The sequence below is a fragment of the Pinus tabuliformis genome, chromosome 5_2 (assembly GCF_031772625.1).
Source record: "Pinus tabuliformis cultivar Carrire ecotype Pingquan chromosome 5_2, CPIR1, whole genome shotgun sequence".
Classification (NCBI taxonomy): Eukaryota; Viridiplantae; Streptophyta; class Pinopsida; order Pinales; family Pinaceae; genus Pinus; species Pinus tabuliformis.
The window spans coordinates 38,102,688-38,129,385 of record NC_142306.1 but is presented as its reverse complement, the minus strand read 5'-3'; the positions used below and the strand labels follow the sequence as shown (position 1 = coordinate 38,129,385).

Below are 26,698 nucleotides of genomic sequence, written 5' to 3'. Positions count from 1 at the left end.
ATTTGATGGACTCCTCTAGAACCTTCTATTTTATTATTATTTTAATCATGGAGCACTTTTCCCTCTTTTATTTCAATTAAAATATTCTTTTTAATGTGGGAAAATGGTAAATTGGCCATCATGTCTCCCCAGGTCACTGAAACTCTCATCTAACCATCCCATCATGTAGATCTTCTCATTCTGGTTCCAACAAGCTATTACGCTAAGGTGTTATGCCATGTATTCCTCCCGGAATGCCACCTTAAGCGTAATTAATTGAGTCAAGCCCACTAATAACTCAGTTTTCTGAAAGTTGTCGGAATGCACCGGAACGAAAGGAAAATTGTGTAGATGATGGAATATACCAAGCGAATGTCATTGGACCTCATAGAAACTACTCAAAACTCCATTGGGACCCTTGATGACATAACCTGCTCCACAGACCTGGCCTGGAAATCCACCCTGGTTGTACTATGGAGAAGAATAAAAATGGGGACATGACAGAAGTGGAATCACTCAGCATCTTCAAATTGGTCACCATAGGTGTAGCCATGGACTTGCAGTCCATACCAAATCTCCTCAATATCTATACTATGTACTTCCAATGTCCAAGGAAGATCTCACTTGATCTCTTCCACACCTCCAATCCCAAGAAATAATTCATCAAGCCAAGATAGTTCATTTTGAACTCCAAATCTAACTCTCTCTTACACTCGACAATGAGCCTCTCTACCCTAGTAAGGAACAAATCATCAACATACAACGCCAAGATCAAATGATCACCATCAACAACTATGAAGTAAAGGTCAGGATTTGCATCACTCTTGGTGAAGCCCAAACTCATCAAGTATCCACTAATCCTGGAATACCATGCCTTAGGTGCTTGCTTGAGTCTGTACAAAGCCTTCATCAATCTACAAACGTGGGACTCCTTCCCATGCATAGCAAAGGCTTGAGGTTGCTCTATGTACACTTCCTCCACAATCACCCCATTGAGGAACACAATGTTTACATCCATCTGATGTGATCTCCAACCCATAACAAAAGAAAGAGAAACAATACTCCTGAAAGAAGTGTACTTAGTGACTGGAGAAAAAGTCTCGTCATAGTCCTCTCTCTCCCCCCGAGAGAACCCTCTCACCATGAACCTCGCTTTGTATTTTTCGATGATGTCATCTGCTGCATGCTTGATCTTATAGATCCACTTGGAAGTCACTACTAACATCCCCTCTGGTCTCAGAACTATCTCCCACACATCATTCTTGATGATGGACTGATACTCTTCCATCATGGCATCCTTCCAAACCTACTGGCTATTGCCTCCTCATAGCTAGAAGGCTTGGAATCAATAGTGGCTCATCAATGCCATATAACTTGAGAACCTTTGTGGTCATCTGCTCTCCGTGAAAGTACCCTTGGGACCTACATGCCTTTGTGCATCCTACAAAGTGTCATGAAGCCATGTCGGCCTCTTCTTGGTGACTACAACATCTCTAGGCAGGTCCACTAGCTCTACTGGCTCTACTCTGATAGTGTCATGTATCAATGGCTAGGTTGGACATTCTAACAATCTGTACAGTACTCCCTCTCAAAAACCAATCACTCCTGTTGAGGCTATGCTTGAGTACTTAGGCCATATAGGAACTTGACCATCAACAAACAAAACTCTATAACCTCTATCCTCCAATGTTGAAATAGAGAGAGGGTTCTTCTTCAATCTTGGTACAAACAATCCATCTCTCATGTGTAGAGAATCTCCAGACTCTAGCTAAAAAGATGATGTCTCAATTCCTTTCACAGCATACTTGGCATTATCTCTGAGTTCCACCTACAATGTTGAATCCTTCTCTATCAAATCCATGAGAGAGTCTCGTGAACCTGTCATGTTCTTAGAAGCACCATTGTACACCAACCAAATATCACTAATATCTGTAATAGTGTCTGCAAGAGCAAAGACAAAAATATTCCTTCTAAAGATCTTCTACAATCCCGCCAAGTTTAGATTCCTTTGACTTCATCTATGGTAGATGTCCATCATCATCATGAACATCAGTTGTTGATGCACACTGCTTCCCCTTCCTTTTCTTCTGAGGATATTGGGAGGCATACTAACCCAATTATGACATTTGAAGCACCTGATCTTTGAAAGATCCTTCTCTTACTGATCTGGAACTAGTGTTAGTATTCTACCTCTATTAAACTTACCAAAGTTTCTTCTTCCTTTTCCTTTCCTTGCATGAGCTGCAAGGGCTTGAGTTTCTTGACCCTGGGGTTTCTACAAGCTATTCTTAGACAACAATTTGGCCTCCTATTGGACACAATCAGTCCAAAGTTGATCAAACTTGAGCAGCTCAGCCTGTGCACAAATACCTTGTACAAATGGATCCCATGAAGAAGGAAACCCATTAAGAGTCACTATAACAAGCTTTGCACCATCACTGGTACCTCCAATGGCTCCAAGTTGATCTCTCAACTGGGAGACTCTTATGAGATAAGTGGCAATTGAATCTGATCTATACATCATGATACTACGAAGTTGATGCCTCAAGGCTAATTTTCCGCTAGTGTTCTTGCTCTCGAACAAATCCACCAAGGCATCATACATCACTTTGGAAGCCTTCAACTCAGCAACATGAGGAATCAAATGATCTTTTATGGAAACTATCAAGATTCTCGTAGCCTTTGCTTCATTCTTCGTATCCATGGCTTTCTCCTCAACTCTCTTTGGATCTGAGATACTTGTAACTTTTCTTCACATAATTTTGAATATCATTTTCTTCCAGTACAAGTAGTATCCTAGTCTTCCAAGATCTAAAATTTGTAGCACCATCTAACCTATCCTCTACTCTAAGACTAGGCACCATATTGACAAGAGATAAAAAATTGTACAAGTTGATGAATACTAGTCTCTTAGGCTGACTTCAATGGATAATCATTCAACAAAGCTCTAATACCATGTTGAAATTCTATGGCAAGTGCAGTAGAATAAAATTTTCTTCCTAATGATTTTTCAGACAATATTTTTATGCCAGTGTTATCATTGAATAATTATACTCGAAAAATCTCAACAGTAAATGCCGCAAAAACACTAAAGATCATAGAAACACAACCATGCACAATAGACACAGATTTTTGTGAGAAAACCCAACAATCTTTTCTTGAGAGATTGTCTTTTCAACAAGGTTACAAATCATAAATTTTGTATAGAAATCATTGCCAATAATCCAAGTCAAATTCTACTCAAACCTAGTCAAACAACAAGTCAATGCTGGTGAAATCTCCTCAAGAGTATTGAGTTTTCGACGTTCGTCCAACAACCACTAGCACACCCGAGGGTTTCCGTCCTGGGGCTACCAATGAAGTAGAGAATCGAGTTCTCAACCTCTCATACAAGAAGTAATACCAAATTCAAGATTTCCTCCAATGGCCTCCTCGTCCTCTTTTATAACTCTGATGGACCCCTCTAGACCCTCCTATTTTATTATTATTTTAATCATGGAGGACTTTTACCTTTTTTATTAATTAAAATATATTTTTAATGCGGGAAACAGGAAAAAGATAAATTGGCCACCATGTCTCCTCAGGGCACTGAAACTCACATCTAACCATCCCATCATGTAGATATTCTCATTCCGTTTCCAATGAGCTATTACACTAAGGTGTTATGTCAAGTATTCCTCCCAGAATTCCACCTTAAGCGTAATTAATTGAGTCAGTACCAATAATAACTCTGTTTTTTTTTAAGTTGTAAGAATGTGCTGGAACGAAAGGCAAATTGTGCGGATGAGGAAATATACCAAGCAAATGCCATCCGACCTCATAGAAACTCCACCAAACCCTTCAAAAGCCCCTGGGCCCACTGATGACACCAACCTGCACCTGTGACCTGTCTGCCCCCAACTCTGAAAGTCCATCCTAACCATGTCATAAGGAACACCAGGAAAAAGAACATTACATTGGTTGATAGACATCATAGGGTAAAGATTTTCTTGGAAAGTTCTTCCAACTGGTATGAAGTAAGGTAAAGTGTGTGACCCTGTAGTTATGAAGGTGGCATTGTCCCCTTATAGGAACAAAGGCACACATGGCATGTAACGATTAGGGGAAGGGTATCGTTAACGACAACTAGTGCGTACTCGACGCCTCCTCCTTGCAGCCACCCCAATTTTTACACTTTAGCAAGAGTTTGAAAAGAGAATCTCTCACCTAGAATAGGCATTTAGTCTAAAACTTACCAAGATAATTGCATTTCACTTTAGTTAGGTGCATCTCATCCTAACTCACTTTACTTTTAGAGCATTTTACTTGCTATTTGATCTTATGTACTTGTTATGATGAACATCCATTGAAGTTATCACTCTTATTATTGTTGAAGTATTTCATTGAGCAAGTGCAATATCTTTCCTTTTTGCAAGTAAATCTTTGGTTTATTTCAATTTGCAAGTCACTTGAATTGCCATTTTATATGCTTTGAACTCTGAATGATAGTAGCTTTGCTTAAAGCATTTCTTTAAGAGCAGTTATATATCTTGCAAGTTGATATCATTTTTATCTAACATTTATTTGTTTTGCAGGATTACTTGTTTTATTTCATTTGAGCAAGTGTTTATTATTTTGAAGCAATTATTTAGGCATTGGTTTTACCTGCTTATCTTTGAAATTACGTGTTGATAATTTCATATCTTGTATTGCTCATCATACTTGTTGAACTTGCTCATAATCTTCTAGTAATCCAATTGACCTTAGTATCTCCTAGAAGCCTCATATCATTTCTTATCTAACCTTTTATTAGGGACCACCCCCCTTAACTTACCTAGGAGAAAGATTTAACGAAGAGAGTTTGGAATAGGTGACAACCTCATCTATTAGTTTTTCCACCAACCACACTTTGTGGGGTTAAGAGATTTTTCTCACTAACTTAGGTGTGTGTGTTAGGCAGCAACAACATCTTTGATGCCGTTGATGGGGACAAGTCCTCTTGTACCTAGAAATCAACTAACTTTTGGTTTTTTGCATAGTGGACTTTTAGGATTAGATTCTTGCTCAAGTGGCGACTCCACTTAATTCAAATTTTGCAAGAGTTTCTACTAGGAGGCATCCAAGTGGTCTAGTTAGCCCCACTCTTGAGCCTGAAAGGGTTTTTAGAGAGAGGTTAAATAGACTCTCTCATAGTAGACTTCTTGCTAATCTTGGGCAAGAGGCTATTTCTGATATCCATTTGCTTTTTCAAGAACAAGTAGAGCCTAGCATCATGAATGATCTTTTTTCTCCTTGTAATTTTACTAACATAAATGGCTATCCTCACAATATCCCTAACAAGGCTATTAAAAATTTGTCTTCCTTTCAAGGTAACAATGTCAATACTGCTTCATCACATGTTAAGAATTTCAATGTTTGTATTTTCAAGTGGTGTAACACTGCTAACCAAGAGGATGTAAAGATGAGGCTCTTTGTCCTCTCCTTAGAAGAGGATGCTCTTAATTGGTTCATTGAACAACCTGCTAACTCTTATGACTCATTGCAGGCTATCATTACTGCTTTTATGGGAAAGTTTGGAGAGAAGAAAGAGAATATGCACTTGATCAATGCTATTAGCTTTATGAAGAAGAATGAGAATAAAACCATGAAGGAATTTAATAAGAGATTTAATGATTTGGTGAAAAGCATTCCTACTAAAGTTAAGCCTCCCGAACAATTTCGTTTGTGCTCATATTTGGATGCTTTTGGTGTTGACACTGCCTATGAGCTAAGGAGAAAGGAGCCTGCAAATTTGAATGAAGCTCAAACTGAAGCCTTGAAGAAGAAAAAGGCTAGGCATGAATCAGGAAAATCTAAAATTCTTGGTTTTAGTATAGGGCCATCAAAGTCTCATGACTCCAAAGGGAAGGCTAAGGAAGTGAATGCCCATGATCCTATAAAAGAATTAAATCAACTCATCAAGACTACAGAAGCAAATCACACTACTTAAATGAATGTCATCAAAAATAGATTGGTATCCATGAAAAAAAATCAATCTGGGAGATTCCAAAGTAGAGGAAATGATAGATGGCAAAAGAGGGGCCCTCCCAATGAACATAGGCCACCAAATCCACTTGTTTCTACTAATTTATTTGATGAGTCTATCCCTTATTGCAAACCTTGTGATGAAATGCATGATGAAGCCACTTGTCCATATGTAAGAAGGATTTTGGAAGGAGGAATGGTTGGGACAAGTGCGCAAATAAATGTGGTTGGCAAGGAGCATCATTTGTCCATGGAGAATTGGATGGGAGTTATGGAGAATAACCAAAAGATAAATAAGAAGTCTCCATCTTCCCATAGTGTGAATAATGTAGGAGAGTTGGATAGGATCCAGCGCTATGGAGAAATGCCTTCATCAAATTAGATTTTAGAGATAGTCAATGATAGAGGTTTGACTTATCAAAGAAAGGGCAAAGGACAAGAGAAAAATCAAAATGCCCCTAAGACTTTCACTCCACCTACATTTGGGTTTTTAAGTATAGACTAGGGAGGTTGGATAAATAATGCAAAGATTTTAGTACCTGTGACTGAAATCTTAAAATATTCCCTCCCAAATGTCTAAGTTGTTGAAAGCCATTGATGCCTCTCATGGGAAAGAAATGTCGAATTTCTCTAAGGATAGATATGAGGATGCTCCTATCACTTTGCAAAGTAGTGTTATGTGTAGAGATAACAAAGACCATCAACCTTTTTTCATTACTATGTTGGTAAATGGTTTTCTTTTGCACAATATTATGTTTGATTATGGGGCATCATCTTGTGTTATGACCAAGAAGGTCATGAATCAGTTGAACTTGAGGATTTCTAGACCTTACCACAACATTTGTGCTATGGATTCAAAAATTATTGAGGTTTGTGGTTTGATAAAGGATCTTCAAGTCCACTGGGCAGTGCATCCTGATATTATGATCACCATGGATATTGTGGTCATTGATGTCCTTGATGCTTGGGGGATGTTGTTGTCTAGGAAGTGGTGAGTTGATATAGGGGTAGTTTACAAATGGATTTAAGTTATGCTACCATCCCTAATAGCGAGGGCATCATGGTTAGATTAGATAAGGAGTTGGAGAGAAAGTATCATGTAGAGGATCCCAAGAAGCCTTATAATGAAATTGTGTGTGAATCTGATGATTTGGGAAATTATGCTATCTTGGCTAACTCCATTGCTCCTTTGGAGGAAGAAGTGGAAAGTAAGAAGGATTGGATTTGACATATGAATTTTGATGGTGCTCATTCAAAGTTTGGTAAGGGTGTTTGAATTGCCCTTACTTCTCCCCTTGATCATATATTCAAGTTTGCCTATAGTTGGAATTTGATGCAACTAACAATCTAGCAGAATATGAAGTTTCGTTGTTAGGTCTAGAGTTGGCAAAGGACTTGAAAATTAAAATGCTTAGCATCAAAGGGGATTCTGATTTAGTCATTCTTCAAGTGAAGAATCAATTTGCTTGTAAGAATGATAGATTAAAGAAGTATCGCAATGTTGTTTGGGATAATATAGAATACTTTGATGCATTGGATCTTCAAACAATTCCAAGAGAAAGAAATAGACAAGTTGATGAGCTAGTTGTTGTTGCATCTACTTTATAGCTTGGGGAGGACTTGATGGATGATAAGATTAATATGGAAGTTATTTTTAGACCATCAGTTCCTAACAATATTGAGCATTGGCAAATCTTCAATGATGAAAGCCAAGTGATTAGATTTCTGAATAATATGGAGGAATTTTCAGATTTCAAGGTTGGGTACAAAGAAGAGAGTTGCAACTATGTGGAGTGTAATGACATATCAAATCCCACTTCTAGGGATCGCATAGTCATGTAGAAAATGTTTGATAGGCAAGATGTTGTGAAGCAAAAGGAAGATAATAAAATTGACCTAGTGAAATTCATTGAAGTAAACATTGGTACCCCTCAAGATCCAAAGATTATTAAGATAGCCAAGGGTACCATTGAGGAGGAAAGAAGAAAATTGGTAGATTTTCTTCAAAAGTATAGGGATGTCTTGGCCTTCTAATATGATGAGTTAAAAGGATATACAGAAGGTGTTATGGAACATACTATCCCTCTAAAAGATGAGAATGCCAAGATCTTTAGGAAAAAGTTTAGGTAAATAAATCCTAAGTTAGCCCCCTTGGTGCAAAAGGAGTTGCAAAAGATGCTCCAAGCTAGAATCATAGCTCACACTAGGCATTCCACATGGTGCTCAAACTTGGTTATCGTGAGAAATAAGAATGGATCAATCAAGCTACGTGTGGATTTTCGAAATCTTAATTTAGCTTGTAAAAATGGCAATTATCCTTTACCTAACATGGAAACCTTATTACAAAGGGTAACAAGATCAAGAATGATGTCCTTATTGGATGGATTTTCATAATACAACCAAGTCATGGTGAAGAAGGAAGATAGGCATAAGACTACATTCACCACACCATGGGGTACTTTTGAATATTTAAGGATGCCTTTTGGACTAACTAATGTTGGAGCAACTTTTCAAAGGGCTATGTATTATGCTTTTAAGGGCCTAATTTGTAAACTCATTGAGATTCATCAAGATGATTTAACAATTTTTTCTAAAGATGGAGTTTCTCATGTGGGTCATCTAGGGAAAAAATTTTATAGGTGTAGAGAATATGGAATATCCTTGAATCCTGCAAAGTTTGTTTTTGGAGTAACTGAAGGGAAGCTGCTTGGTCATATCATTTTCAAGGATGGGATCAAGATAGACCTTGAGAGAGTTGAGGCAATTCAAAATATCCCTTTACCTCACAATATCAAGCCCCTTCAATCCTTTCTAGGGAATATCAACTTCCTTAGAATGTTTATTCCAAATTATGCGGAAATGGCTAAACCCATTCAATCTCTTCTAAAGAAGGATGCTAAGTTTGTTTGGGTAAAAGAAGAAAGGATTTTCAGGAAATTAAGGATTCCATTACCAAAGCACCTATTCTTGTGAGCCCTGATTATTCAAAGGATTTCTTGATTTTCTCTTTTGCATCTGAAGATACTATTGTGGGAGTATTGCTTCAAAAGAACAAAGAAGGGTATGAGCAACCTATTGCTTTTATGAGTAGATCCCTTCAAGGGTCTGAGCTAAAATATAGCACCATGGAAAAGCAGGCTTATGCCTTAGTCAAGTCCCTCAAGCAATTCAGAACTTATGTGGGGTATTCTAGAGTAATTGCATTTGTCCCCCACTCTGCTATGAAAGATATTTTAACCCAAACTGATTGCTTAGGAACCAGGGCTAGGTGGGTCTCAAAGATTCAAGAATATGATTTAGACATTAGACCTACCAAGCTAGTGAAGGGCCAAGGATTGGCCCAAATCTTGATTGAGGGGAATGAGAGGGCGTTAGGATTGATTTGTCAAAATGATTTGGAATCAACTTCATCAAAACTTCAAAAGTTAAGCCAGCTTGAATGGTATAGGGACATTATCTACTATTTGCAAAATTTGTCATGTCCTAGCCATTTGGTTGGCCATAAAAAAAGCACATTATGCTAAGGGCAGCTACGTATTGCATTATGAAGGATGGTCTAGGTTGGATAAATCTAGAGGGGTTGATACTTAGATGTGTTGATGAAGTTGAAGCCAAAAAGCTTCTTACTGAGTTTCACTCAGGATTTTGTGGAGGGCATTATGTTGCTAAGATTACTACCCATAAAATCCTGAGATTTGGTTATTATTGGCCTTTTATCTTTTCTGATGTTCACAAGTATGTGAAAAGATGCCAACCTTGTCAACTATTCACTGGGAAGCAAAAGTTAGCTTCTTTGCCTCTTCAGCGTGTGGTCGTGGAAGCTCCCTTTCAACATTGGGGGCTTGACTTTATAGGGAAATTTAATGAAAATTCAAGTAATGGCTACTCATGGATCTTGACTTCCACTGATTACTTTACTAAATGGGTATAAGCCATCCCTACAAAACATGCCACCGACAAAGTAGTGATGGATTTTTTTGAAGACAAAATTATCACTTGTTTTGGTGTCCCTGCCAAGATCACAACTGACAATGCCAAAGCTTTTAGCTCTATTGAATTCTCATCATTTTGCTTTGAGTACGGTATTGTCTTATCCCACTCATCAAATTACTATCCTCAAGGTAATGGCCTAGCTGAGTCTAACAATAAAAATTTGATCACCATCATTAAGAAGATAGTAGGGGATAGCAAAAGGGCATGGAACAGAAAAATCAAATCGCTTTGTGGGCTGATAGGATTATAAAGCAGTTTTCAACAAGAAACAGTCCCTTTGAGTTAGTTTATGGCTTGCATGTCACCCTTCCATGCCCTTCCCATGCACTTGAGGCTACCATCTTACCAACTTCAACAAAGTTTTACATCTTAGAAAGATGTTGTCCAAAATAGAAATAACCAAATTGTAGAATTGGATGACACTAGGAGAAGATCCTATGAGAATTGTTGTAAAAATCAATCCAAGGTTAAAAGAAATTTCGACAAATCATTTAGGAGTAGAAATTTTTCTAACGGTGATATCATTTTGCTATGGGACCGCATGAATGAAAAACCAAGTAACCATGGTAAGTTTGATAGTTTGTGGCTTGGGCCATATATTATCAGAGAAGCAGGTGGGCAAAATTCCTACCATTTGAGCACCTTGGATGGAGAATCACTTGAGCTACCTGTCAATGGCCAACTACTCAAACTGTTCTCCAAAGAAAATATATGATGCCATGGGGCATCTCTGTATTATATTTCTAACTTTGATCTTTGTCATTTTTGTTGTTTGAAATAAATTGTCATGTCCCTTCCCAAATAAATTTGTAACCAGTTTTGGTCTCTCCACAATTTTGCATAAATTTTGATAAGTAAAAGAACCCAAGCAATTTTGGATTAGGAACTTAGGAGAAAGGAAGGCTAAATTAGATTGCTAGTGGAAGGTGGGGACCACCCACGTGGGAAAACGCACTTGGGCACTTGGGCAATTCGAATTGCCTTGGAGGGGAATCAAATGGCTTGGAGAGGGGCCCACATGAGAGAAGGAAGGCCCACGAAGATATAAGCAGGAAGACCTCCTCAATTAAGGTATTCATTTGCACATCGAAATTACTTGTGTTGCTAGCGCTGCTTAGCCAAGTTAAGTACTTGCTTAGCATCGAGTTTCTCAGGCAGAAGACTCAACCTTTCCTTTGGGGGGCAGTGAAAATTTATGAATCTACACATCAAAAATCCTATTGCAATCACTGGTTTACAATCTCCTACTTGTTTTTACATTCAACAAGTTATTTAATTATTTAAATAGCGATGAAAACACTATTGCAGACTACACATACATACAAATCATGAACTGAAATGAAATGAGACAAATACACAAGGGACACCGTTATTTTTGGACAATCATCCCCGGAAAAACCCAATGCGGGAAAACCGCTGCAGCATATAGAGGGTTTGTATTATTAAGCAGATTTTTGAATACAACTAGGATGCCAAATCCGTCTCACCCAACAGAGAATAAACCCGACAAAAGTACCTCTATCCAGAGACAGATGAATAAACCCCACAAGTGACTGCGTTGTTCCTTGTGTTGGGCAATGATGGCTGCTCCAAGCTCTGCGCTGGAACTGTGTCACCTCCTCTAGGAGTTGCGTCACTGTGTCAGAGCTCTCCCTCTGAGTCACTGTGTCAGAGCTCTCCCTCTGAGTCACCGCATCAGAGCTCTCCATCTACATCACTGCGACACTGTGTCATTGCGTTAGAGCTCTGCCTCTGCGTCAATGCGACACTGGGAGCTCTTAGCCTCCACTGCATCACTGCATCAGAGCTCTTAGCCTCCACTGCGTCACTGTGTCAGAGCTCTCCCTCTACGTTGTCTCTCCTGATGCTTCTCTGCCTCTCTACTATGTATTCTCGACCTTGGATTGAAGTCCCTCTGCCAAACTGCCCCTCTCGCTGCAACAGATCACTTGTTCAATTTTCTCAGCAAACCTCGCCCCAGAAAAATCGAACTGACTGATCTCTCAAGTGTATCTCTAACTAACCCTCAAGCCTCCTCTTATACTTTTCTTGTTGATGAATCAACGGCTGAGATTAAGTCTCTAATCAACAGCTAATATTAAAACAGACTTGATCCTCATCACTTAGAAGTTTTTCACCCATATTCTTATTAATACCCATTAATATTTTTATTTTCGCAAGTTTAGACTTAGGAACTCATTAAAAATACTAATTATTTTAATAACTCCTCATCCGGGTGGAATTTCTACAAATGATTTTTGGGTTCTGGAGATCTCATATATTCTAGCCCCTCGACAAAATTCCAGAGCTAGAGCACATCCAATGCTACCCATAATCAACACTCCCTCTTAGCGAGGCATGTGCTCTAGTAACACTTCTCAACAGAAGTACTACACTAATCCGCTGCATCGGTCCTCTGTGTTGTTGATGCTTGGCTTGATGCCCTTCATCCACTGCACTGTTGCTTCCAGTACTACTGCCCATGACTCTACCACTACCACTGTTACATCTGTATTACAACTCCCTCTCAAAATGTTGGATCATGCTACCCATATCACTGCCACTGCTAACTGTTGCACTGCAACTCAGTTACTGAGAAGTAAGTAACTGAAACTTCACTCAAGCACTGACATGTTGGTCAGTTTGGATGCCTCGTGACGCTGAAGCTACCTCTGCTGCTAATATGTACTGACCCTCTGCTAGTATTGCGTTGCTGCAAACTGCTATGTGCCTCTCGCACTGCTACAACATCCACAACGTTGCCTCAGACTTTGGCACTCTAGCTCTGCCACTATCGCTCCATCACACCTCGCTCCAACTGACACCCGTCATTTTGCTACTGTCGTTAAGGGCTCCCGTAGCCGTATGTGATCCAAGAGTTTGGGCACCTCAAGGATCCTGCCCGACATGTAGTCCTCTTGACTATAACTCCATGTCACCCCACCTCTTCTCCAGAGGCGCATGAGCACTCATGGCACAATCATCATCCTCGCCTTCCCTGTCAGCTTTCACTGGAGCAGCCTTCGAGTCAGAAGCCTCCTCCTTGCCCTTCTTCCGGGGGCACTAAGTGGCGAAATGTCTAACTTCCCCACACTTGAAGCATCTGACCTTGGAAATATCCTTCTTCTTTCTCTTCCGCTGCCCTTGCTATCCCGATGATGCGAGAGCTGTATCCTCCTCCTCCTCCTTGACCTGGGCTCCTTTGTCGCTACTCCCTGCCTTGGTCAACCTCCTGATCTCTTCTTATCGAAGAGCTGCCCACATCTCCTCCCAACTGGTGAGAGTCACTCCACCCAAGATACTTTGGACAAATGTCTCTCAGTCCTCGGTGACCTCATTCAGGGCAGTCCTGACCATGAAGTCAAGATCTGGTGTAGACCCCATGGAAGTCAACTGGTCGCGAATCCCTTGCAACATGAGGAGGAAGGGATTGATCTCCTCTTGCTTCTACATCTGGTACTATCTCAGCTGATTTTCTAATAGCATCTTCCGCTAGATGGAAGTGCCCTGGTACAAGGTGACCAGGGTCTCCAACATCTCCCTTGTTGTTTCTTTCTCAGCAATGTGTGGTACTACATGATATTTGACCCCATCTAGGATCATGAACTTGGCCTTCGACTGGGCCTCCTCGTACTTCTTTAATGGATTAGCGTCAACCGGAACAACAACTACTTTCAAGGCATAATCCTTGATGCTATTTTTGTCCAGCACGGCTAGGATCCTGGCCTTCTAAATGACAAAATTCGAAGCTCCATCCAATTTGTCCTAATCCCTCAGTCCATTAACTGCCATCTCTGCTCAAAAAATATAGGACACGTTCTCTTCTTCCTCTCCTACTGCTAATCCAGCAAGACTTGGATCTGGATTTCTTTGGCACAAGAAACCCTCTAAGGAACAAGCTCCTCTAGACTCCCTCTGAGTCCTGATTTCCTTCACGGAAATCCTCCGGCCAAATGTCAAATCACTCCTCTCCAATCCTCCTTTGTTGTTGCAACCCGGATCTAGATTTCTTTGGCTAGAAATTTATCAGGGCATTGATTCCCTCTACCTCGACTTTGTCTCCACAGACGATGTTCTGCAACAACAGCAACAACATCCCACAAGCTCCTCAAATCGAATCTACTTTGCTCCCCCAGCGTCGGCAATTGAAGAATTTGAGCTCCTCGAGCTCTGCGCAATCACTGTGGGAGATAGATCAGCTCCTCCTAACCACTGCGTCACTCCTTCTTGGTCCGGAAAGATGACGTGGCTCTGCATGAGCCTAATCTGCTTCTGCACTAGCCTAGATGTTGATTTGGGGTAGCATCGGATGTGCCCTAGCCATAAAATTGGTGGAGAGGCTAAAGCACATGAGATCTCCAAGACCCAGAAATGGTTTGGGCAAATTCTAACCGGTTTGGGAGATATTAAAATAATTAATATTTTTTATGGAGTACCTATGTCTAAACTTAGGAAAAATAAAATATTAATGGGTTTTAATATAAAATTGGGTTAGAAGGTTCCAAAAGTCATCGATCAAGCCAAATCTAATCTTAGTCGTTGATTAGAGATTTAATCTCAGTCGTTGATGGACCAACGAGAAAAGTATAAGAGGAGGCTTGAGGGTCAGTTGGAGAACACACCAGAGTGATCAGTCATTCTATTCTGTAGAGCAGGGTCTACTAAGAGAGTTAGAATCAGTGATAAGCAACGAAGGGCATTGAATACATAGCAGAGAGGCAGAGTTGGTTCCAGAAAGAAAACGCAGACCCCAGAGAGGTTGACACAGAGGCAGCAGGGTGTTACGCAGAGGCAGCCAAGAGTGGTTGGCGTGTGAGACATAGAGGGTCTAGGGGCTGACACAGAAGCTCCAGAAGCTAATGTAGAGGCTAGCAGAGCTGACGCAGGGCCAAGAGGCAGTGCTGGAAGGATTTCGTGGGACAGACTGGGTGCTGGTGAGTCAGGTAGGGTGACGCAATCCCTATCAGAGTGATGCAGAGCAGTGGGAGCTGCAACTACTGATGTAGGATTGTTCATCCGATGATTAATCAGCCAGAATATTTGTCTCCGAGGAGAGGTACTACTGTCGAGGGCATTCTCTGTTGGGTGAGCCATTTCTAGCACCCTAGTTGTATTCTGAAAACTACATAATAATAAAACCCTCTGAATAGCTGCACCGATTTTCCCGCATTGGTATTTTCTGAGGACATTGGTCCAAAAATAACAGTGTCACTTGTGTGCTTGTTTTCTTTTAGTTGATGATTTGTAGATGTTGATATTGTACTTGTGTTTATTTTCAGTATTTACATGGTAAATAACTTGTTAAGAAATTTAGAAAATAGGAAGAAATAAACCAGATAGTACAAGAAGAATCTCTAACGGGTTAAACTTAGAAATTCCAACACTAGACAGCTGACACAATTACTGTGTGGGCTCCCCCCAGCTACTGCGTCGCCTTCACCTGGCGCAGAACGCTGACGCATGCACTGTATGAGCATCAGTGTCACCTCTTCTGCACTTCGCCACTCTCCCTCTGCGTCTCTGGCTCTAGAACAACGTTGTCACTCGGGACAGCTGCCTCTTTGCAACAAATTCTTTGGATCTCCCGACTAGTGTCTTAAGTCCCCTATGATCTGCAATGCTTTGATACCATGTGAAAATTTCTGAATCTACATATCAGAAATCCTACTGCAATCATAGGTTTACCATCTCCTACTTGTTTTTACATTCAACAAGTTATTTAATTATTTAAATAGTGATGAAAACACTATTGCAGACTACACATACATACAGATCATGAACTGAAATGAAATGAGACAAATACACAAGGGACACCATTATTTTTTGACAATCATCCCCAAAAAAACCCAATGTGGGAAAACCGGTGCAGCATATAGAGGGTTTGTATTATTAAGCATTTCTTAATACAATTAGGGTGCCAAATCTGGCTCACCCAACAGAGAATACACTGGGCAAAAGTACCTTTATCCAGAGATATATGAACAAACCCCACAGGTGACTGCATTGTTCCCAGTGCTGGGAACCGATGGCTGCTCCAAGATTTGTGTTGGAACTGGGTCACCTCCTCTAGGAGCTACGAAAATGCGTCAAAGCTCTCTCTCTGTGTCACTGCATCAAAGCTCTCCCTCTGAATCACTACGTCATTATGACATTGCGTCATTGAGTCAGAACTCTCCCTTTGCGTCACTACGTCACTGAGAACTCTTAGCCTCCACTGCGTCAGAGCTCTCACTCTGCGCTACCTCTCCTGGTGCTTGTCTGCCTTTTTGCTATGTATTCTCGGCCTTGGACAGAAGTCCCTCTATCGAACTGCCCCTTTCACTGCAATAGATCACTTGTTTGATATTCTCAGTAAACATCGCCCCAAAAAAATCAAACTCATTGATCTCTTAAGTGTATCTCCAACTGACCCTCAAGCCTCCTCTTATACTTTTCCTGTTGATGAATCAATGGTTGAGATTAAGTCCATAATCAACGGCTAAGATTAAAACATACTTGATCCTCGTCACTTAGAAGTTTCTCACCCATATTTTTTCTTCTTTTTTTTTGGTCAAGTAAGAGTGGAGCCTTCAATTAACCGCAAGAAATATTACATTTGTTACATGCCTTTACAAGTATAAAGACCAGCAAGGGCAAACCCATTAATGATTAACCATCAGCAAAACCCGAAACCTTACACATAAATCTTACATAAAGACCTCCGCCCATTAACCAACCCGATGGCTATTCGATAAAACCTCAGTGATCCAACAGTCTTTAAAGAAATTGCTTCAGAGACTTGTGTGACCCTTACCTACTTTACGGAGCCGACAGAGAAAATAAACTGTCAATGAATAAAACTTCGGGTCCGTTCTAAGACTTAACCTTCGAACACTTTTAAAACCCGATATCCATATGATCAAGCCCCTGTTGATCTGACGATCCTCCGAGATATCGAAATGGAAACTAGCTCGATCTTTACCCTCTTTATGGATCCAATGAGGATTATAAACCGCTGATCTATAAATCTTCGGGTCCGCTTGAAGACTTAACCTTCAATCAATTTCCAACCCAATAGCCATTCGATGACAAAGGCCATAAAAATCTGTGGTCGATGACCTTCCAACAAGCCCGCTATTTACCAAGTACCCCTCCCCTGTAATTAACTCTGTTTTAAGCATTCTATGTGGGATCAACGAATATGATTGACTTCTGCTTCCGCTTTCTCCTGCTTCCACTAGTCTTCCTTCTGTTCGTTCCTCATGGTCTGGAAGTGCTCCATGTCTTTGGCCGCCTGTCTTTGACAATCATCACGCAATTTCCCTGAGGGTGTCGAATCCCAAGCATGCTTACTATAACTTTCCTTGCAAAGCACTCCTTCATTTGCCAGACGATCAACTAGCATATTGGCTTTTCTTCACACATGAACGAAGCTGACCGTTCTCAGGGTTCGCAGGTGGGAATGAATATGCTAAAAGACCTACAAAAGCTGCCAATGTTTTGAAAATTTTCCAGGTGTCGTTCCATTACATATCTTCTTGGCCGCATTAATTACCAATTTAGAGTCTGCTTCAATGATGGCGTTGTGTAGATTTGACTCGATCAGTATTTCCAGGCACTGCTCTAAGGCCATGAGCTCCGCCATGTTATTAGTGGCAGTCCCCAAATGACTATGAAAGATATCCTTTATGCGCCCCTGCTCATCTCTGATGACCCCGCCAAATCCAACCATCCCTGGGTTTCCCTTAGAGGCTCCATCTATATTGATTTTCAAGAAACCATGAGGAGGAGGTTGCCAGAAGTCTTTACCAGCAGTTATCTGGCTCACACCCTTGTTTATGCTCTGGGGAACTAGCGAATGGAGACCCAACTACAGCAGTATGCGAGCATCCTGGGGCAGAGTAGGGTCCTCAGGAGGTCTCCACAAAAGGGCTCCAACAGTGTCTTTGAGCTGTCGTAATATTTGTGCAATAATGTTCTGGGTTGAGCCAGTTTTGTTCTTGAAAATCCTGCCATTGCGTTCTTTCCAGACATCCCAGATTATAAAGCCTGGAACCAGAGTCCAAGCTTTGTTGATGATTTCATTGCCTGAGAAGTCTTTTCTCCAATTCTTCAAAGTGTTGGTGATACTGAGTCTGTCCCTGTCAGTTTGCCTGAAGACTGAGGCCACCCAATCCCACAAGGTAGAGGTGAATGGGCAGAGGTTGAGTAAGATTTCCATCGTCTCCTCTTGTAATCCACATAGATGGCATTTGGATGGCCAACAAAACCCCTTTTCAGAAGATTTTCCCAAGCTATAATTTTCTTTTGTTGAACCAACCACATAAACAGGTTTATTTTCATCCAATGCGGGTATTGCCTAAGGTCCTTCCATACCATATCAAGGTTTTGATAGTCAAACCCTAGGGCCAATCGTTTAGCTTCTTTGAGGTTAATGTTACCTTTTGTGCTTCTTCCCCATCTCAGTTGGTCAGACGAGGATGATACCAAAATCTTCCTCTGTTCCAAGTCCAGAGCAAGAGAGCCTACTTGGGCCTTCAAAGGGCTCTCTTCACTATAGCCCAGATCCTTCCATATTCTCCATTTACCATTTTTCCTTGCCTGATCCCAGAAGTCACTTACCATACATAAACCTTTGTTGTCAGTGTCATTCTTGAGAGCAGTTAGTTCTTCCCTAAACAAGTTTGGTTCTTGCTACCAGTTATCCTCCCAAAATCTTGCCAGGTTCCCAGCTCGGATCTCCCAGAAGCTATGCTGCTGGACAATGGCTCTATTTTCCCAAGCAAGATTCCAAATGTGGGAGCCCTTGATAAGCCCAGACATTCAGATATGATCCCTCTCCTGCCAATTATTTGCATATTTCTGTTTCCAAAGCTTGGCCCAAGGGGTTGCCGATTCCTTAAGCCACCTCCACCAAAGTTTTTCCCCCAAAACTCTACTGAGGGTTTCAGGGTCATGAAGCCCCAAACCACCATGGGCCTTAGGTTTGCAGAGCTTGTCCCAAGCTACCAAAGCCCACTTCTTTTTCTCTTCCCCTTTGCCCCAAAGAAAATCTCTTTGAATATTCCTGATCTGTTGCATAACTCCTTTAGGAGCAGGAAGAGCTGACAACATGAAAATGGGTATGGCCTGCAGGACAGCCTTTGTAAGCACAAGATGCCTTGCCAAATTCAAAGACCTGCAAGTCCATTTTCTGATCTTGTCCTGAAGCTTGTTAATTACTGGCTCCCACACACCCTTGCTTAGAGGTTTGGCTGTAAGAGGCATTCCAAGGTATTTAGAAGGTAACTGATCCCTTTGAAACCCGAGAATCCTGCTGAGGTTCCTCTGAATAGTAATGTCAATGTTAAAAGAGAAAACCTTTGATTTGTCAAGGCTTACCTCTGTACCAATGGCCATAGCAAAGTCGTTCAAGATTTGTTTGAAAGCTTTGGCTTCCTTGACAGTGGGAATAACCTGCAACATAGTGTCATCCACAAATTGTTGATGAGTCGAAGCAGCACCATCTCTGGTTAGTTTTAGTCCTTGGATTCTTCCTTCAGCATTTGCCATTTTGATCGCTCTGTCTAGCCCTTCCATCATGAGCACAAAGAGGAAGGGGGAAAGCGGATCTCCTTGTCTGAGACCTCTAGAAGGCATAAAGGTTCTGGAGGGCAAGCCATTAAGCAGGATTCAAAAAATGGCCGTGGATACAAGGGCCATAACCCATCTAATCCAGTTGTGGTCAAAACCATAAGCTCTTAGCATTGCCCTGATGTAAGACCAACTAATCTTATCATAAGCTTTCGCTAGGTCAAGTTGTATGATCATACCAGTTTGCTTAATGCTCTTAAGAGAGTGTACCACCTCTTAAGCTTGTATGATGTTATTGAAAATCTATCTTCCTTCCACATAACCAGTTTTCTCTTCTAAGACAAGAGCTAGAAGAAGGGGCTTGAGTCTGTTAGCGATCACTTTGGAAATAATTTTGTACACCACATTACATAAAGCTATGGGTCTAAATCTGTCTGGTGTCATAGCTTTTTCCTGCTTTGGAATCAAAGCTATGAAAGAGGCATTGAGAGCCTTCAAAACCGTTTTGGATCTTCTTGAGTCTTCCACAACATCAAGAATGTATTGTTTGATTGTTTTTCAGCATGCCTTGAAGAAGTCCACATTGAATCCATCCGGGCCAGGAGCTTTCCCATTTTGCATCTCATTGATAACTTCACTGACCTCAACTTCAGACACTGATCTGTTAAGATTGTGATTGTCTTCCCAGGTTACAAGCTTGGGAATGTACTTTGTGAAATTGTTAATGAACCATGATCTATTGAGGAGAGGCTCCTCTGTTATGCTAAGGAAGTGTTGAACTAGGACAGATTCCATTTCTTTGTGGGAGACGAGCTCTTTCCCTTGAACATCTCTGAGTTTTGAAATTCTGTTATGTGACCTGTGATCCAAAGTTGATTTATGAAAAAACTTCGTGTTTCTTTCCCCTTCTCTGATCCACTGCACCCTCGATTTCTGTCTCCAGAAAATCTCCTCTTGCATGCACCTATCTTCTCATTCCTTTTGAAGAGAATCGGCTTGAGTTTTCCTTTCCTCAGTAAAACCATCTGTGGGGATGATCTGATTAATCCCCTAGAGTTTCTGTTCAACTTCTCTTTTGGCTTTAATAATATTACCAAACTCTTTTTTGTTCCAATCTTTAAGTCTGGATTTGATATGTTTAAGTCTTTGTTGCAGCATGAACATTTTAGTGCCTTGAACGGGCATATCTTCCATCCACCATTTGTCAATATTGCTGGTGAAGTCAGGGTGAGAGAGCTAGACATTTTCGAACCTAAAAGGTTTGTTCCTCGATGTACCCTGTTGACCACTACCGGTCAACTGCCCATAGCAGTACACCCCCTTTTCGTTGCAAAAAGGGTAGCGCTTGATCGACAGGTCCGTGCCATTCTACAGTGATCGACAGCTTGATCAATTTATGTTGTAAACCCAGTCTGCATGCATAAATTCTAAATAATCTTAGCAGATATGAGTCATGTTTGTAAATTGCCTAGGTGGACCTAATTTTCTAAGTGATAATCTACGTTCCGGAAGGTTTTTCGTCTCACCGATCCATGATTGGTAGAGTTTTCCTTCAGCCTAACCCCAAAGCCGGAATGGATTTTGTCATTAGAATCTTAGGAGAATCCTAGTGTGTTAATCTGCTAGATTATAGTTGTGTCGCAGAACTGGGTGGTTTATGAGGGTCTATGTCAAATGGGTTTTCCCCCCTTTGGGATGTAAAGTTGTAAAAGTCACGATGTAAAGTGTCTTGAGGGTTAAGAAATGTTTTAATCCCCTCATAAGTCCTAAGTCCTAGGTCCTAGGTGATTTTCCCAAAAGCTAAGTTTGAGGATCCATTTAAAAATAAATTTAAAAAATTAAAAAATAAAAAATATAAAAAATAAAAAAAATAATAATAAAAAAAATATATATATATATAAAGTAAAAAACCTAAAAATAATAAAATAATAATATTTTGAGTAAATAAATGCAGAATTTCAAATTTTTTAATACATTAAAAATTCGACGGATGAGATCAAGAGATATCTTGATCCTCATCGACGGTCGAGATCATTTTGACGTGGATCACTTGAACTAGCTGTTGGGAACTTTTCCTTTAAATAGGGTGCTAGGGGTCATTTGAGATCATTCGATCTTGGAGTCTTGCGCTGAAGAAGCTCTCTTGTAAACTTTTCTGGTGCTAATAAAGAAAGACTTTGGGGTTAAAATCTTGTTGGTGTTACTCTCTGGAAATGCTGTGAGCTATTTTGTTTTCTGCATATTTTGATTTTCAGCCATTAGTAACAGCTTATTATAGAGTATTGTTGAGCACAGGTATCTTGTTCACTTGCTAGGGTTTGAATGGTATTAGGTTTTCTGAAGTAATGGCAGGTATCTCCATTGCTTTTTGAGATCTAGTATTATTTTTTCTCTCTTTATTGATGGTTGAAGTGAGCTGTGCAGGAAACCTTTATTGAAGAAGATCAGCGGGCGTTTGGGGAAGTTCTCGGCTGAACCAGCCAACTCCCGCAAGCATTTCCTTGCAGAGCCCAGCTAGTTTTGATCCTGGGTTTATCATTTAGTTTATTTTTCTGAATTGCATGAGAGATTTTCTGAAGTTCTTCATAGTAAAATCTGAAATTTTCGATAATATTACTGCTGATTACTGATAGATCTGGCTGTTTAAGAGTCAAAAGCTGTAAATTGCTTAGTTGATCTGGGGTTTCAATTTTGTTTTATACATATATTATATTAGGGTTTTCTTTTCTTCTGCAGGTTACAGGTGCTTTTGGAGCAGAGAAATTCAGATATAAATTTGGTGGAGAGCTTCATTGGTTTCTGAGCAATCTGCTTGCTGTTGCTTGTTTTCTTCAAAATTTTTGAAAAATAATTCGAATTTTGGACCTGCACTACATTGCCTTCTCTGCGTGTTATCTCCAGCTGCAACTACGTTTCACTTCCTCTCCCTCACGCAGCAAGTTGTTTATCCTCCACGCAGTGCCATTTGCTCTGTCCACGATATTTTCTTATCTTTGCAAGTCCAATCTTTCACGCAGAGCATATCCCGCCTATATACCTGCACAGAAAAACGAGTTCCTCTTGCCTCCTTCGTGAAGTTTTCTCCCATCGCTCACCTGCACATCAAGCCTGCAACGATACACCACACGTCAGAGCATTCAGCCATCGAGCATTGCTGGAAACTGCAAAACCCTGACCGTCCTCTCATCCCTCACGTGAAGCCTGCAATTCATCTGAATCCTTCATCTCCCGCGGATATTCTCGCTCTGCTCTCGTTCCATTCAGTGCTAAAACCCTGCGTAAATTCAATTTCTGCAACCCTCGATTCCTTTACATGCCCACGCAGTCACCTACGCAGTCATATTTCTTGCCTTTGTGCTATCGAGCTTCTGTGGACCTGCATATACGACGTGGGTAACGATTGGGTTTTTGTTTTATGCGCTGGTTAGATTTTCGTTCATTTTAGATTCGAACCTCAGTCATTTTTTGGTTAGATTTCGATTTTAAATCAGAGTTTAGATTTATTTTGGTTCAGCAGTTAGTTTCATTTAGATTTATTTTCGTTGTTTTAGCTTTAGTTTTATGACATACGTTAGCATAGTTTAAGTTTTAAATTTATTAAATTTTAGATTTGGGTTTAGCATTAGATTTTTTCAAACAGATTTAACTTTGTTTGAATTTAGTTTTAAGAAAACATATATATATATATATATATATAAAAAAATAAAAAATAGTTTCAATTTTTCATTTTTATGTGTTAGATTAGAGTTAAGTTTTATTTTAGGATTCAAATTTAGTTTTTTTTCTTTTTCTGTTTTGTTATAGTTTAGATATTATTTTATTAAAAATTCATAAAAAATTATAAAATTAAAAAAAAAAAGAGGCAAAAAAGGGTTTCTTTTATTTAGATTTTTGATTTTAAATTTTGTATTATTTGAAAAATATAAAAGTATTTTGGAAATATTTTGCCAGTTTGAATCTTAGCCCAGGAATCTGTTACTTTTTATCGCTTTCGCTGAGGCTAAATTTTCGATGTGGGGTTAATGTTTATCATTTTTCATATGGTTAAATATGCTTGAATGATCATTTAAAGATTAGCTACATGAATATGATATCTGGTTAATGTTCATAATTACGTGGTTGTGTATCAAGCTTTATCTTTCGAAGTTTTAAAATTGCTAGATCATCATCGTGAATTTACTGGATATCTTATGATAAATGATTGTTGTACATGGTTTATATTTCTACAACATCTAGTAAGTAATCGTTTAAACATCAAGTCCATAAGGCACTGGTCCATTAAATTAATAAAATCAATTTAGTGCTTGTTCCATCGTGTCTCCCAATCCAACTGGTTCACAGTTGGTCGTCCATTTCCCTACAGGGTCTACCCCCCTTAGCCGCGGGAGACAGGCTTAAATGGAGAGATCGAGGATCAGAGTGACAGCCCCCGGTCTGAGCGTTGTCGTGACAATCTGTGCGACAACATACCCATTAAAGTGCCTTCAAGCTGGACAGGCCAGTGGTTCCGGGTGAAAGTGCCATTTATTGTTTCAATATCCACTAGTCCCATGTTATTTAAGAAGTTCTGGAAGGCAATGGAGTCTCTGCCTAGTATTCTGCTGCCACCTTTTTTCTCTGTAAGAGATTTGATCATATTGAAATCCCCTACCAGAATCCAGGGCATGTTAGGATATCTCCCTCTTAGCTCCTCAAGGGAGGTGAGAAGCTTGAGTTTGTCTTCTAGTTTTTGAGGAGCATAGACTTTTGTAATCATATAGATCTCTTTATTACCCAAAGGTTGAATCAACAGTGATAGATAGTGAAGCGTCCAGGATTCCAAGTTTCTGGGAATCCCAAAGCGTAAGAATTCCCCCCGCCGAGTTATCTGCCTTAACATTTAGATACTCATACTTGATTAACCATTTGCTATGTATTTCTTTGATCTTGTCCATCGAACACTTTGCTTCCTAAATAAAAACCATATCTGGTTTTTCTTCTTTTATTCTACAGCTAAGATTTCTTTGTTTCCTTTTACTTCCTAGACCCCTAATGTTCCAGGTTGTGAGCTTCATTAAGAAAGGTTTGTAAAAGAGTAACTGGTGAGATCTTTCATCTTACCTGAGTTAATCATGAGTTTCCCACATTCGATCAGCAGCTCATTCTGTCTTTTCCTACCTGGGTTCTTGGAAGAGTGCCCCGGTGTTTCCTCCATTGTTTTCATCCCTCTATTCTCCTGGCTGTCATGGTTTCTTTTGACTCCAGAACCTTTCGATTGGGATATCCAGAGGAAGAGCTATTGAACCCTGTCAAACTCCTCTTTTGGCAGGGAGTCAACCCCTTTGGTGATCCCCTGCTCCAGAAACTTTTCTAGATCTAAATTCTCCCTTTCTAGAATCTCCTACAGTTCATGGTCCTCCGTTCTCGCCTCACTTGGGGTCATCTCATGGTCCCTACTGAGCTCCATAATGCTCGGTATATCATCCTTTTGCTAGTTGTTCTCTAGTATATCCTCCATGCTAGCATCCCTTTCCTTCTCAGTGGGATTAGTCTTCGATTCCTGGTTTGCCCCATTGTTTCCGACTTCTTCTTCTAAGATCTTGAAACTATTGTGGCTTGGTTGCCCGTCCTTGTTGATTTTCTTTTGGTATCGCTTTCCTCCTTTCCCTTTACCCCCCACCTTAGTGAAACCCTCGAGATCTTTGCCTGTGGTGGTTTTCGTGTTGCTCTCCAGTTTGTTTGATGGGCAGTCTCTGTATAGGTGCTCGTGTTCATGGCACTTACGGCACCTAAATGGGACATGTTCATAGTCCACCGCCTACACCCATTCTTCGTCATACACTTCTAAAATGATCTCGTCCGGAAGTGCCCCAGATAAGTCCATTTCCACACAAATTCAAGTCAAGTAAGTGTATTTTCCTCTTAGAGTCGCATCTGATATCTTTATAAAATGCCCTAGCTTGTTGCCAATAGCCTTTAGAGACTCTGACAGCCAATAATCTAAAGGAAGGGAGTAAAGTCTTATCCATACTAGTACCGAAGTGAACGTTTCTCATTCTGGGACAAAATTCATCACCCATGGTCGCATGTAAAGGCCTGCAGCAGCGTAAAAATAGGGTCCTCCCTCGAACACTCTATCTTTATCCTCTAAGCTTGTGAACACCATCATAAAGAAGCCCTTGGACCCAAGGTGAAGGTTTATTTCTCCCATTGGTTTCCAGTGGTTCCTTATCCATGTGTGCAAAGCCTTCTCTGTCAGCCAAATCCCCATAAATTTGCATATAACCGCGTGTTCCACCATGTGATCTCTGTGCACCTGAATCACTAGGTCACTTAAAACTACCCAAGGAATAATGGTCGACTTGGGTTTACAGACCCCTGTCGCACTCATAGGTGCAGCTTTCTGACTGCTACCCCCTGTCCTCTTCTCCCTGCTATCTTCCTCATGATTCTCTTCCTGTCCGTGAGGTTTGATATTTCCTGTGTTAATATCCTCAGTTGTCACCTCCGTTGGTTTCTTGAAGCGATGCTGACTAGCTCCCTTGCTTCTGTTCACAGCTACTTGACTGTAGGAGGGAGCAGAACTCCCTCCTCTGCATCCCACCCATGGTTACCAGCGGCCAAACGCTAACTCAAACCCTAGTTCAGATTGCAGATCCACCACCAAGTTCGTTCCAATTGAATAACACTTACCAAGCCAAAACAAAAGTTCTTCTCGCCCATATTCTTATTAATACCCATTAATATTTTTATTTACCTAAGTTTAGACTTAGGAACTTGTCAAACCAGACAGTAACTACTCAAAAACAATTTGTTGATATTCATTTAGGTTGGTCTTTATTATATACATGAGGGAGAGACTGTTCATTTCATCTCCCGATGACTATTCATATTCTCTATTATTTATTTACATCAATTTCAATTATTCACCCAATCCTGATGATTAGGTGTCAACATTCCCCCCCTTAATCTGAAGCGATGTTGGTGAGTCCAAGCATATTTCTGAATCTTTCAAGCTTTTCTCTTCCAAGCGCTTTGGTGAAGATGTCTGCAATTTGCTCATTAGTGGAACAATGGCGGAGATGGATTGTTTTGACCTCAACATGATGTCGAATCAGATGATATTTAGTATTGATGTACTTCGTTCGATCATGGAACTTTGGGTTCTTGGCCAACTTTACTGCCGAGGTAT

General features: G+C 40.4%; 2 protein-coding genes across 7 annotated transcripts in view; both read right to left on the bottom strand.

Annotated features, from left to right (window-relative positions):
* Positions 1-26,698, bottom strand: part of LPA3 (Low PSII Accumulation 3) — a 333,567-nt gene that overhangs the window by 8,944 nt on the left and 297,925 nt on the right. The gene's annotated exons all lie outside the window — the stretch shown is intronic.
* LOC149157498 (uncharacterized) lies at positions 2,288-2,683 on the bottom strand. The gene has a single exon (XM_089433706.1). The coding sequence runs from the start codon at positions 2,681-2,683 to the stop codon at positions 2,288-2,290; it is 396 nt and encodes a 131-aa protein (XP_089289832.1).

Excerpts from the sequence above, each read along its gene's own strand:
- LOC149157498 (XM_089433706.1), bottom strand. The coding sequence starts at position 2,683 with ATGGATACGAAGAATGAAGCAAAGGCTACGAGAATCTTGATAGTTTCC.